We start from the raw sequence: 14,098 nt of genomic DNA, 5'->3' as shown, positions 1-14,098 counted from the left end.
TTTGTTTGTGGCTACAAATGTCCCCACCTTCCATGCTCTGCTGAGGAACCTGATGTTTAAATGTGTGTCGTTTATTAGAGTCAAAAAACAAGATAATAGGTGCCATTAGTGATGTAAAACTAAGTGATACAAGGCACTCCTCTGATTTGTGGAAACATTGGAACTGATGCCTTTATGTATTTTAATGTATTTTAATCTATGTTGTTGGCCTTGTTTATTTTGTTATTGTATTCTTGTTGTTGTTTTGTATATGTGTAATATGGACCTTGAGTCTGAAATAAAGTCTTCATCATCATCATTAATATCTATAAACAAAGACTGTCTTCCTAAGCAGGAAATCAGAGCATCAAGACTCGTGATGTAAGATGATCCTCTATTGATCCCCTTGGGGAAATGCGGGTGTCAAAGCAGCATGGGGGGGGGGGTACAGGGTGGGGGATGCATAGCTTCACAGTCCTATATACACTATATGTACACACTTATAGTATAGATACAAATACAATATAATATAAAAAAAAAAAAAAAGTACAAACACAAGATAGTCCAGTGATGAGAGTCCAGTGATATTAGTGTGTCGGGGGGGATGAGTCTTAGGCTGAACGTGCTCTTCATTCTGGCTAGCTCCTTGTAGAGGGGGTGAGAGGGGTTCTCCAGGATGGCTTCTAGCTTTTCCCTCATCCTCAGCCACCACCTCTAGGTTATCCAGCTCACCACCCACTATTGAGCTAGCCTTCTTCACCAGCTTGTTCAGCTTGCTGGAGTCCCTCGAGTTGATGTTGCGCCCCCCCCCCCAGCACACCACAGCAAAAAATAGGATGCTGGCTACAACCGACTGGTAGAAAGATAGCAGCAGTCGGTTGCACACGTCGAACGACCATAGTCTCCTCAGAAAGAACAGCCTACTCTGTCCCTTCCTGTAGAGGGCCTCAGTGTTGTCCGACCAGTCCAGTTTATTGTTCAGGTGAACTCCGAGGAACTTGTAGGACTCCACCATCTCTACCTCCTCCCCTCCGAGGATTATGGGAGAAGGGGGACCCTTCCTGCCTCTCCGATATTCCACCACCAGCTCCTTTGTCTTGCTGATGTTGAGTTGGAGCTGGTTACTGTCCGACCACCCTATGAAGCTGTCATGTCATCATCAAGTGACACTTTTTGGAGTTGGTCCGTTGATAATTAATTGGTGACCAAATCTGTGGTCTCACAGAATTTCTTTTAGATATTTCATCCACATTTTCTCTTTAAGTGTACTGCTGAATAAGAAGATTTACTCATATCACAGTAAAATGAGTCATAGTGTCCTATGGGTTGTTCCTCTATTCACCGTCTATGGAGCAGTTCCAGGCTTGGTCTCTTGATGACATCATCACTAAGAGTATTTTCCCTCTGGTGTTCAGCTCAAGAAGAGAAGTTATCATACATATATTCAGAAATCGATACTGAGCTGTACTTGTAAAACAAGCTAATCAGGGTAATACTAAGGCTACCCGCCCGAACCCACCTTGACCCATCACACTTTGAGAACATAAGATGGCTAAAGGGGGAAGACAGAGTCAACCAAATAGGGATGTGCCTAGTTCACAGAATCGTGCACGGGGTAGTGCCAGTGTACTTCAACAACTACTTCAACCGAATCAGGGACACCCATGCATACCCAACTAGGCGTAGCTCAACTGACTTTGTGCCAGTCAGATTCAGGAGTTGTATGGGGAAGTAGTAATTTTTATATTCTGCAGCTGCCTGCCCAGTGACCTGAAAATCGTAATCAATGCTGTTAGATTCAAGTCCAGCCTAAAGACATGGCTCAAAAGGGACTATAATTAACCCTCACTCCTGGAATGCCTCGACATCACACAACATGTCAACCTCCCAACACACAACAAAGGTCACATACTGGACTTACTCTGCTGCACTGGTATCACTCCCGCTAACCTGGCTGTCACTGAGTTCCCCATCTCCGACCACAAAGCCGTGCTCTTCGACATTAAGGCCCCCCTTTCTAAAACCAAAGAACAACGGCACATCTCCTTCAGAAATATTAAAAATATTAAACCCACAGATCTCACCACCCTGATCAATTCCTCCCCCAGCCCTCCCCCATCCCCATCCCCTGCTGACCTGGTGAATCACTATAACAACTGCCTCTCCTCTTCCCTCACCGCCCTGGCTCCCCTGAAAACTCGCACAGTCTCATTTACCCACTCCGCCCCCTGGTTCACCTCTGACCTCCACCAGCTGAAAACCACAGGACGTCGACTGGAGCGGCTGTGCAAAAAAAACTGTCTCTCAGTTCACACCCAAATGTATTCTGACCACCTCCACCATTACAAGAACGCTCTCTACACTGCCAAATCCTCCTACTACTCCAACCTCATCAGCACTGGTAAAGGGAACAACAGAGTCCTCTTCTCCACAGTCAGCCACCTACTCGACCCCCCTCAAACCCTCCCTCCAGAAATCTCCACTGAGCAGTGCACTGCATTTCAGCAATTTTTTTATTCCAAAATCATACCATTCACCTACAGCTGGCCTCATCATGCACCTCCCCATGTGATCCACCCTGGATGATCACCACCGGCCATAATTTTATCAGCTCCTTCTCCAATTTCACCCCAGCATCAGAATACACCATCTCAGAGCTCATCCGTAAAGCCAAAACCACCACCTGTCAGCTCGATCCTCTTCCCACCACCCTCGTCAAAGCCTGCCTGCCATCAATCTCACCCATGATCACGGACATAATAAATTCATCCCTCGCCTCTGAAATCGTACCCCCCACTCTCAAACTGGCTGCAATCACCCCCATCCTCAAAAAACCTGGTGCTGACCCAGCCGACTTAAATAATTATAGGCCCATCTCCAACCTTCCCTTCATCTAAAAAAACCTTGAGAGGGTGGTTGCCGCACAGCTGCAATCCCACCTCGACGCAAACAATCTCCACGAACCCTTTCAATCCGGTTTCCGCCCACAACACAGTACCGAAACAGCCCTTGTCAAAATCACCAACAACCTCCCCCGTGCAGCTGACTCTGGACTTCTCACCATCCTCATCCTCCTCGACCTCAGTGCGGCATTCGACACCATCTCCCATCCAATACTCCTGGACCGCCTGGCTGGCATTGGGATCACTGGTGTCGCACTCTCCTGGTTTACATCATATCTTACTGACAGACAACAGTTTGTTCAACTCAAGACCCACAAGTCAGGGTGTTCAACTGTTTCACTGGGTGTCCCCCAGGGGTCAGTATTGGGTCCCCTCCTATTCACCATATATCTCCTTCCCCTGGGCACAATCCTCCATCACCATGGGGTCCACTTCCACTGCTATGCAGACGACACACGGGTCTACATCTCCTCCACACCCACCTCTGCCCTTCCCCCCACCTCCCTCACCACCTGCCTTGAGGACATTAGGAGCTGGATGAGCAGAAACTTCCTGAAATTAAATGGCAGCAAAACTGAGGCCCTGCTCATCGGCTCCAAATCCACCCTCATTAAATCACAAAACACCCCAGTTCCAAACATCACCATCGATGGCTTCCCTGTACCCTTCTCCCCCCAAGTCAAAAGCCTCAGTGTCATTCTGGACGGTTCCCTCTCCTTTGCACCACACATCAAATACACCACCCGGTCTGCCTTCTTTCACCTCCGTAATATCTCCAGACTCCGCCCATCCCTGTCCCAATCAAATACAGAAACCCTGGTCCACTCATTTGTCACATCCCGGATCGATTACTGTAACGCTCTCCTCACCGGCCTTCCCACCAAACTCATCAACAGACTCCAAATCATCCAAAACTCTGCTGCTAGGATTATCACCCGCACAAACTCATCCCACCACATCACCCCCGTCCTCATTCAACTACACTGGCTCCGTGTGCACTACCGGATCGATTTCAAAAACCTCTTACTCACCTTCAAAGCCCTCCACAATCTAGCCCCCACCTACATCACTGACCTCCTCCAAGATTACACCCCCTCCCGCACCCTCCGCTCATCCTCTACTGGACTCTTATCCATCCCCAGCTCACGCCTCAGTACCATGGGTGCCCGGGCGAGCGTTCAGCTGCTCGGCTCCCAGACTCTGGAACTCCCTGCCCCCACTTATCCGACAGTCTGACTCACTCTCATCATTCAGATCACAATTGAAAACCCAGCTGTTCGCATATTCACTATAACCTCCATCACTGCCCAATACCCCCTGCTGTCTGTTATTTTAACTTCACTGTTTTTTATACTTCTTGTTGTTTATCTTATTCTTTTCTTAACCTTGTCTTTTAACTGCCTTGCTTACTGGGCATACTCACTATAACTGCACCCTGTGTGCCACTGTTTTATATTTCATACGTTTACATTGTTTGTCTTGTTTTTAACTCCACTGACCCTTTTGCCAAGATCAGTGTTTTAATCTTGGCTGTTCTGTTTTTATGCCCTGTAAGGTGACCTTGGGTGTTTTGAAAGGCGCCTCCAAATAAAATGTATTATTATTATTATTATTATTATTATTATTATTATTATTATTATTATTATTATTATTATTATTATATATTTGATGCAGATGTGTGACCAAGATAATGCCCTTCGAGCTGTACATTACATGGGCAGTTCACCCCCAAAAATGTAATATATGTATATATATTTTCCCCCTTACTTACTTTTACTTAGGCCTTTTATTCCTTTCGGAACATAGGCCATTGATGAAAAGTTTCCACCCCTGTCTGTCTTGAGCCATCCTCTCCAGCTGTTTCCACGTCAGTCCCCTCGTCTTGAGTTCCTGCTCAGTGTCTCTTCTCCAGGTGTTTTTGGGTCTTCCTCTGCCTCGCTTGCCTTGTGGGTTCCAGGTTAATGCCTGTTTGGTTATTGCGGTTTTGTGTCTTCGAAGTGTGTGCCCAATCCAGCTCCATTTTCTCCTGGTCAGCTGAACCTCCACTGATTCTTGCTTGGTGCATTCCCACAGCTTGATGTTGGTGATTGTGTTTGGCCAGAAGATCCTGAGGATACGTCTCAGACAATGGTTGATGAAGGTCTGCAGTTTATTGTTGATGTTAGTGGTGGTTTTCCAGGTTTCAGAGCCATATAGCATAATGGATTTGACATTGGAGTTGAAGATTTTGAGCTTGGTGTTGAGTTTGATGTTTCGGGTTTTCCATATCTTGTTTAACATGTTTAATGTTGCTCTTGCTTTTCCTATTCTTGCCCTTACGTCTTCCTCAGTCCCGCCATCCACAGCTATAACACTACCCAAGTATGTGAATTTGTCAACCTCTTCCAGTGTCTGGCCCCCGATGGTTATGGGGTTTGTGCTTTTATTATTGACTCTGATTACTTGAGTTTTTTGTCCATTTATTTTGAGCCCAAGTCCAGCTGCAGTTGTTTCTAGCAGCTGGGTTTTGTCTTGCATCTGTTGATGGTTGTGTGAGAGTAGTGCGATGTCATCCGCAAAGTCCAGGTCTTCGAGGTGCTCCGTTAGACTCCACTGGATGCCAGTCTTTTTATTGGTTGTGGTTTGCCTCATGATCTAGTCGATGCATAGGAGGAAGAGGAAGGGGGAAAGTAGGCAGCCCTGTTTCACACCGGTGAGCACTTTGAAGTGTTCTTGTGCACATCCGTTATGTAACACTTGGCATTTCATGTCCTGATACATGTTCTTGATTATGCTGATGTATTTTTTAGGGATTCCATAGTGTGCCATGAGTTTCCAAAGCAGCTCGCGGTCTACACTATCGAATGCCTTTTCAAAATCTATGAAATTGACATAGACAGGTGCATGCCATTCTATGGATTGCTCGATGATGATCCTGAGGGTGGCAATTTGGTCACTGCACGATCTACCGTTCCTGAAACCGGCTTGGTTTTCTCTCAGTTCATCATCGACCCCTTTTCGCAGTCTGTCCAAGATAATGCGGTTGAACACTTTGCCTGGTGTTGAGAGCAACATAATCCCACGATAGTTGTTGCAGTTCTTAAGGTCTCCTTTCTTGGGTATAATAGCAATGAGCCCGTCCTTCCAGTCTGTTGGTACATTTCCTTCTTTCTCCCAGATCCTTTTGATCAGCTGGTGTAGCATGGTGGCTGAGGTTTCAACGTCTGCCTTTAAAGCTTCTGCTGGAATATCATCATCTGGCCCTGCTGCCTTGCCACGTCGCAATGCATTGATGGCCTTTTTCACCTCATATCTTGTTGGGGGGGCACAGTTAATCTCCAGCATGTGTGCAGCTGGCGGAATCTCCACCTCTTGGACAGGGGGCTCTCTGTTGAGGAGCTCCCTAAAGTGCTCAGTCCACCTTTGGTGTTGTTCTTCCTTGGTGTCGTCCTTGATTGTCACGGATTTGTGTGTTTGTCTGTCTAAACCTCCCGGTTAGTTTCTTGGTGGTCAGGTAGAGTTCCTTGAGGTTATTCTTTCCCGCTGCTTCCTCTGCTTCTTGCGCCAAGTCTTCTATGTATTTCTGTTTGTCGCGTTTGATGCTTTTCTTCACCTTCTTGTTTGCTACTTCGTAGTCTCTGTGAGCTGCTCCCTTTTTTGCTCAAGTTTTGCATTTGTTTATTGTGTCTTTTTTGCCCTCCTCTCCTCTATTCTTTTCAGTGTTTCAGTGGATTTTCCCCCTTACCCGGAGTAATATCTATCCACTCGGATCATTTTAGTGCGATTTGCTTAGTTTTGGAGATATCTGCTGTCGAGATATTTGCCGTCACTCTCAATACAATGGAGCTGAATGGCACTCGGCTTGTGACGCTCAAAGCACCAAAATATGATAAACTCTAAAAGCAATGTCCCTTTGCAGAAACCATGACCCTATTACTCAAGATATATAGTTATTTACAGTATATATATATTTACATCTGTCTGAATATAATCCTTTTTACACCTATATACAATATCTATCTGTATATATTCCTTACTCTTACTAGTTATACCGCTGGCCAATATGACTTATTACATATAGTGTCTTTATACCTGTATCACTGTAAATAATACTATAACACTGTACATACATCTGATTAGCACTATTACTCAGTAGTACCCATTTATACTGTACCTTCTCCAGTTTAATAACTTTTACATTGTATATTGCTATTGTACTTTACTGTTACATTTGCACTCTGGTTAAACCTCTTTATAATGCTGTATAATGATAATACATTTGACAATACATTTGAATCTAATCGAATAATCGAATAATGATTAGTGTGCCTCTCTGCCTCCACCTCCATTAATATTATGTTAATGTGCAGCCCATCTGGAATTATCCCTTACTTAACAGATAGAGAATATGGTGCAGAGGAACAGTGGACGTGAACAGGTGAGAGAGAGAGAGACAGAACTGCTGGAGAGTTACACAGAACAGCTGGAAGAGAAGAGAGAAGAGACGAGAGAAGGGACACCACTTGAGTCCAGACATATCTGGAACACAGAGCCTCAGCCGAGTGGAGAAGTTGGAGAGGAAAACGCCTCCAGCTCTGCCTCAGAGGAGCCAGAGGAGCCAGAGGAGCCAGAGGAGCCAGAGGAGCCAGAGGAGCCAGAGGAGCAAGAGGAGCAAGAGGAGCAAGAGGAGCAAGAGGAGCAAGAGGAGCAAGAGGAGCAAGAGGAGCAAGAGGAGCAAGAGGAACAAGAGGAGACGGAGGAGACAGATGATACTGCCCCTGTACCAGAATATCAGCCACATCCAGAACGCCAGAAGAAGAGAGAAGAGACACCACTTCAATCCAGACGGATCTGGAACACAGAGACTCAGCCGAGTGGAGAAATTGGAGAGGAGAACGCCTCCAGCTCTGCCTCAGAGGAGATGGAGGAGATGGAGGAGACGGAGGAGATGGAGGAGACGGAGGAGATGGAGGAGATGGAGGAAACGGAGGAGATGGAGGAGATGGAGGAGACGGAGGAGACGGAGGAGATGGAGGAGACGGAGGAGATGGAGGAGACGGAGGAGACAGAGGAGACAGAGGAGACAGAGGAGACAGAGGAGACAGAGGAGACAGAGGAGACAGAGGAGACAGAGGAGACAGAGGAGACAGAGGAGACTGAGGAGACCAAGGAGACGGAGGAGACGGAGGAGACGGAGGAAAGGGTGTCTACGGATCCAGTGGTTAACAGGCTTGATTCAGCCCCTGTACCAGAATATCAGACATCTCCAGAACCCCAGAATGGCAGTACACTGCAAGTCGAGAGGAGCTCCAGTTTGAACCTAAGTCCAGGTGAATGCTTAGTGTTTGGAAGGTCAACACGCTTCCCATTCTGTCAATTCCTGATACTACTATATCAAAAAAAGAACAGTGCCCTGCCCATGTCTTTATATTTGGTGTGTATTTATTTAACCTTTATTTAACCAGGCACTGGCAGGTCAATTAACTCAATCAGCGCCTAGAGGTAGCTGTTTACCTTGTGGTAAGAATGCCAGCGCTCTGTTCAATGGAGATAATGCCGGTGTTTGCGAGTGCTAAAACTATATTAAATATTATAGCTATGGATCTAATAACACTGTCGATTGTCAGTGAGTTTTTTTCGGTCAACATGCAAAAAACAGATTATTTTTTCATCCGTACATTTCCGTTTTATACTGTGGTGAATATGAGTATAGTTTGAGTGATTCTGAGTAATCCCAGGAAAAGACGTGAAAACAGCGTTTTAGTGAAATTCAATAAACATGTTGCCATTCCTCGCTTGGATCAACAATCAATCTGAAATCAACGCTAGATTATCGATATTATCTTTCATCATGCACGCATGAAAGGGAGAAGGGGACGCGGGCCCCTCCGTGCTTTTGATCGCTACCAACACACACACACACACACACACCACCCCGACACGATTAGATCGTGGGAAAATAGTCCATGCATCGTTCGAAGCGCCTGCCTTGCCGGAGTATTCAGACCCCGCCTGCATAGCTCAGCTCGGCCAAGAAAACAAACCACATCGTTTCAAATGGGGTGCAATAGGGGCCGCAAGGCGTTAGGTGGCGGTATTGGCCGTTTGCGATCTCAGAGCCATTCCCAATGATAACATCAGGCTGGATGGATGAATTATGAATGGATATAGCGAATAAAAGAAATAACGATTAAAACCCGACTTTTCTTGTGATTGGCGCTCAACCACCGGCGAGATAACCCGACTTTTTTCATCATTGGCGCTGAAACAGTTAAGAACAAATTCCTATTTTCAATGAGATATAGTAAGTTATTTTTTTTTATTATTATCTTTTTCCCCCTCCTTTTTCCTCCGATTTGTTGTCGTTATGCCAATTCCCAATCCCCTTCCTGGTCGCTGCGCACTTACCCCCCACAGTCGGTCTGGGAGAGTGGAGGCTATCACGTGCTTCCTCCGACACACGTCTAGCCAATCAACCGCTTTTTTTCACCTGGCAGCGCGGACTCTCACTGAGAGGGTGTAACGTGTGGAAAGATCACACTACCCCCCTTAGATCCTATCCGCGCTGAGCAGGCGCCCCGACCGAACTGTAGGAGTCGCTGTTTACAACGACCCGGACCCACCCCGCCAGCTTTCCCACCCTCTAATACAGCCAATTGTATTAGTGTGAACGGCCAGCCAAGCTGGTGACAATGCCGGAGCTGTGAGCTGGATTCGAACAGGCGAATCCAGCGTCTCCGGTGTTGGTGACGAACGCAATCTGCGCTACGCCACCTGACCGCTCTGAGATATAGTAAGTTCTGAAAATTTGCAGGTCTGGTAATTATAAAAAAATTCTCTAGATGGTGCTATACTCTCACAACTATCAGAGACCAGACCAACAATGAAAATGGCCAATACTTGTAAGTATTGTTTAAAGGGTAACTATCTTACTATTTCTTTCACTATTTGGGCAATTTTACACAACTCCTGTGAGTCTATGGAACACATCTGTAAGGTTTCTTTCAAATAAAATTCATTGTTTTGTATTTCTAATCAAGTACTCTAAAGCAGCATTTTTCCACTTCAAGATTCCAAGCTGTTTTTGGCTGGGCTCCGCCCATACTCGCAAAGCGCTTTGAGTGACAGTCACCAACCAACGTTACATCCAGCCTGTTTGAAAATACTAGAATCCAACATAGTCTGGTGAAAACGCACCTTATGTTATGGATGGATCATCACCGTTTGTCCTCTTCCTCTTCATAATAATATTCAATAGTTCGCTATAGGCAATCGCCATTGTAGGCGATCGCCCAACTGTAGTCTGAACTCTGGGGAGCTCTTAGCCCCTTTCGTGACTGTGATGCACGCCAACAAGGTTTGGCCGAGTGAATCCACAGTCCCTTGCTCCTCAATGGCAAACCAACCTATAGATTTACCCTGAAGAACTGGTTCTAACCGAACCGTTCGTTATACAAGTATCACAGAGACATTTCAAAGGTACTCACAGTTGCACGAGGGTTTCGAACAGACAAACGTTAGGGTTTGAAAGCTTGGCGTTGCTAATAAACATTTAAAATAATTTTTATAAACTGGTCAACACTGCTCAAAGGTAAATCTAGGTCGTTTGCCATTGAGGAGCAAGGGACTGTGGATTCACTCGGCCAAACCTTGTTGGCATGCATCACAGTCATGAAAGGGGCTAGGGAGCTCTCAACTCGGCGACAAATAATGCCTTGGCCGGTGTTGTGCCAAATTCGGACTCCCTGCCAGAATCCGACTCGCCCTTGCGTGAACGCGCATACACTATCAGATTTCTGTCATAAAACGATAAAGCGGACAGAAATGCGGGAACGTTTTGATTATATTTAAAAGGCTTTGACTTTCTAAAACGAAATAAGTGGAGTTTCGAAGCTGTAAGCTGAATACAAGTCATAGGAACACCCACGATATAGTGTTCTTCCCCCTTCCTACTGTATAAGAAAGAGGAAAATCGCAAAACGCAGAAATGCTACAGTAAAATAGTAATGTTAATACACTATTGACACATGTGCAGACAGTTGACAGTTGCTGAGTAATGATTTGACAACTTCTGTCCATAATAAATATAACCCAGACAGTGAATCAATGACTAATTACGAAATTTGTACTTACTGATATTTTCTTTCGGGTCCCGAATACTCGGTACAGCTCCCTTCTTTAGTAACATCCTGGAAATCATCCCAGCATTATAAAGTCCTTGATTCTCAATGTCCTCCTTGCAAAAATGTGCGGTACACACCCGACTCCGAGCAGTTGGGACAACATTCGGCGGGTCTCAAAACAAACTTGGCCCATTGCTGGCGGATCACGACATCATAACGTTTTAAAATGCTAACCCAATGCTAACTAACTGTTAAACTTCAATTCCACGCATTTGCTTGCGTACTGCAATAAATAATGGTTGAGTGTGCGCGGTGGCTACAAACATAGAGGGGGCGTTACTATCAGATGAGAATTCTTACACGTCAGAGGCTTAGTTCAGTAGGGGGAAATCTCGTGACATCTGAACTGGACAAATGAGCCAAAATGAGAATTAGAGACATAGACCCCATTGTAAACAAGACGAAAGTCTTTCTCTGGTCTGCATCCCCTTAACAATTGTATGTATTGAGCTGTACTGTACTGTACCCATTCTGCAATCTGTTAATAAAGTTTTCAATCAATCAATCAATCATACAAACCCACATTGCTAGAAAACAATGCTAAACACAGGAAAAGGCCATTTATAAGATAGTTCCCCTTTTGTGTCTTTGTTTTATTGTTTAACTTAAGTTGTTTCGTCATTGTAATTGATAACATTTCTAATTCCTCATCTGAGCTCCCCATTTCTCCTTATTTTTCTTGGTTTACCCCAGAGTCAGAAATATTAATTGCATATCTTTTTTCCAAATGAAATGCATTGTCTGACCTCGATCCTGCCTCTGTCTTTCTCTCAGTTCACCACAGAATCAACAGCACTGGAGAGAGTTCTTCTCCTGAGGCCTCTCCCACCTCCTCTCCTCTTCCAGCCATCTCCTCCGCTCCCTCATCCTTGTCTTCCTCCTCTCCTGAGCTGCGTCTGGTGTTGCTGGGTCGGTCAGGAGCAGGGAAGAGCTCGGTGGGCAACAGCATCCTGGGACGAGAGGAGTTTGTGTCACGGCCAGGCAGTCTAACGGCCATCACTCAGGAGTGTGAGAAGAAGAGGGCAGTGGCTGCAGGGAGAAAGGTCACTATATTCAGTCAAGTTGTTGGGATTATTTATTAGAATTAATTTACATGAACTTTCACATTTTGACAGTTTAAAAAATATATATATATTTTCGTCTACTGAATGTCTGTCCTCTCTCTCTCTCCTCACAAAACGGTCCCCTATCTTTCTCTCTTTCTCTCTCATCCTGTAGGTAGCAGTAGTGGACACCCCGGACTGGTTCTGTTCGGAGTCTCCACCTGAGGAGGTGCGAGCTCAAATCTCCTCCTGTGTGGCGCTGTCTACTCCCGGCCCTCACGCCTTCCTCCTGTGTCTCCCTGTGGACCGGCCTGCGCAGACCGAGCTGCAGGCGCTGGCGGCCCTAAAGAGCGTGTTTGGGCCGGAGGCCATCGGGATGCACACCCTGGTCCTCTTCACCTACGTGGATCGACTTAGGGCGAGTGGGAAGGCAGGAAAAGATGGAGTGGAGGCATATATTGCTGGTCAGCGTGATCTGCTGAGGCTGGTGGAGAAATGCGGAGACCGGTTTCATGTGATGGAGAGAGGAGCGGGAGAGGAGAGGAGCAGTGTGGCAGAGTTGTTGGAGAAGGTGGAGCAGACGGTGAGAGAGGCGGGAGGAGGCTGTTACTCTTGTCCTGCCTTTCAAGAGGCAGAGGACAAAGTGAGGCAGAGGCAGGAAGAGATTGCAAAGGAGAGGAGGGGAGGAGAAGAGGAACGAATAGAGGTAGGAGGACGAGGACAATTCGACGTTGAAAGACGACTGTGCCGTCCCCCCATGACAACCTTGAGAGAGATGGAGGAAGAGGAACTGAAAGAATTAGAGATTGAGGAAATGAGGGATGAAGCAGAGAGGAGTGTGAGCACCATGAAACTGGAGAGTCTTCCTGCTTTTACGGCCTCTGACCTGTCTCCTTCCCTCTTTCTTTCTATGTGGGAGAAGTTTAGCTCCAGGGCAGAGACGGTTCCAAAGTTGTTGGCAGATAGTTCTGTGTGGGTTGGTGAGAGGGCCAAGAATGTGGCAACTAGTCCCATGTGGGGGAAGGTCGGCACTGGGGCAAAACATGTCCCCAAAATGGTGTCTGGCAGTTCTGTGTGGGGGAAGTTAAGGGCAAATAAGTTGATGGCAGGCGGTTTTGCTTGGGTAGGATCTGGAGCAAAAATGGTGAAAGGGCAACCTATGTGGGAAAAGGTAGCAACTGGAGCAAGAACTGGAGCCAAAATGGTGGTCAGTTCCAAGCGGGTAGGGGATGGGATTGGGACCTGGGCAAAGAAGGTGGCACAGAGCCCTGTGTGGGGACAGATGGGATCTGGGGCCAATGCTGGTGTAAAAATGGTGGCACAGAGCCCTGTGTGGGGACAGATGGGATCTGGGGCCAATGCTGGTGTAAAAATGGTGGCACAGAGCCCTGTGTGGGGACAGATGGGATCTGGGGCCAAAGCTGGTGTAAAAATGGTGGCTCAGAGTTCAGTGTGGGAGAAAGTCAGGACCAGCGCTGAGAAAGTACCAAAGGTAGCTATAGGAGGCGCACTGCTGGGACTGGTGCTGGGGGTGTTTTTGGGGGGGGTGATAGGGGGAGCTTTGGGCGCAGCTGCTGGATCTGTTGTGACTGAGGTGGGCAGACGGAGATTCAGTAAGAAAACCTCGGGAGAAGAGACTGATGATGAAACAGCAGAAGATGCAGGGAAATCAGTGAATGAAGGGTTGGAGTCACTGGTGAAAAGTGGAGAAAAGCGACTGAAGACAGAATGAAAAATTAAAGGACAGATTGATGATGAGCAACTGTGAGCATCGACACCAGCTAAAGTGTAGCTAAAGCCTCTGATATTATACATACTACAGTATGCATAATATCTTGACAGGAGAAACAAATGAAGAACAACAACATTGATTTATTTTTTGGCTTGATTTCCCCAACAAAAAAACCTGATTGTTAAGAAAACGTTCAAAACTGTTTTTCTTTGGTTACAACACACACACCAAATGTTTGAGAATGTAGAAATAATAGACCTATGTATGTGTGTTTACATT

At 46.2% G+C, this 14,098-nt stretch overlaps 1 protein-coding gene across 1 annotated transcript in view; it reads left to right on the top strand.

The window, feature by feature from the left end:
* Nucleotides 1-13,819, top strand: part of LOC311231641 (uncharacterized protein) — a gene marked incomplete at its 3' end in the record, with an annotated part of 46,000 nt that extends 32,181 nt beyond the window's left edge. Inside the window, exons 5-7 of the mRNA XM_084318269.1 lie at nt 7,261-8,191; nt 11,819-12,087; nt 12,263-13,819. Coding sequence (XP_084174395.1) covers nt 7,261-8,191; nt 11,819-12,087; nt 12,263-13,819 — 2,757 coding nt within the window. The remainder of the gene's footprint in view (nt 1-7,260; nt 8,192-11,818; nt 12,088-12,262) is intronic.
* Between the last annotated feature and the right edge of the window lie 279 nt (nt 13,820-14,098).

Source organism: Notolepis coatsorum, assembly GCF_963971535.1.
Source record: "Notolepis coatsorum genome assembly, chromosome: 7".
NCBI lineage: Eukaryota > Metazoa > Chordata > Actinopteri > Aulopiformes > Paralepididae > Notolepis > Notolepis coatsorum.
This window is presented reverse-complemented; position numbering and strand designations above follow the sequence as displayed.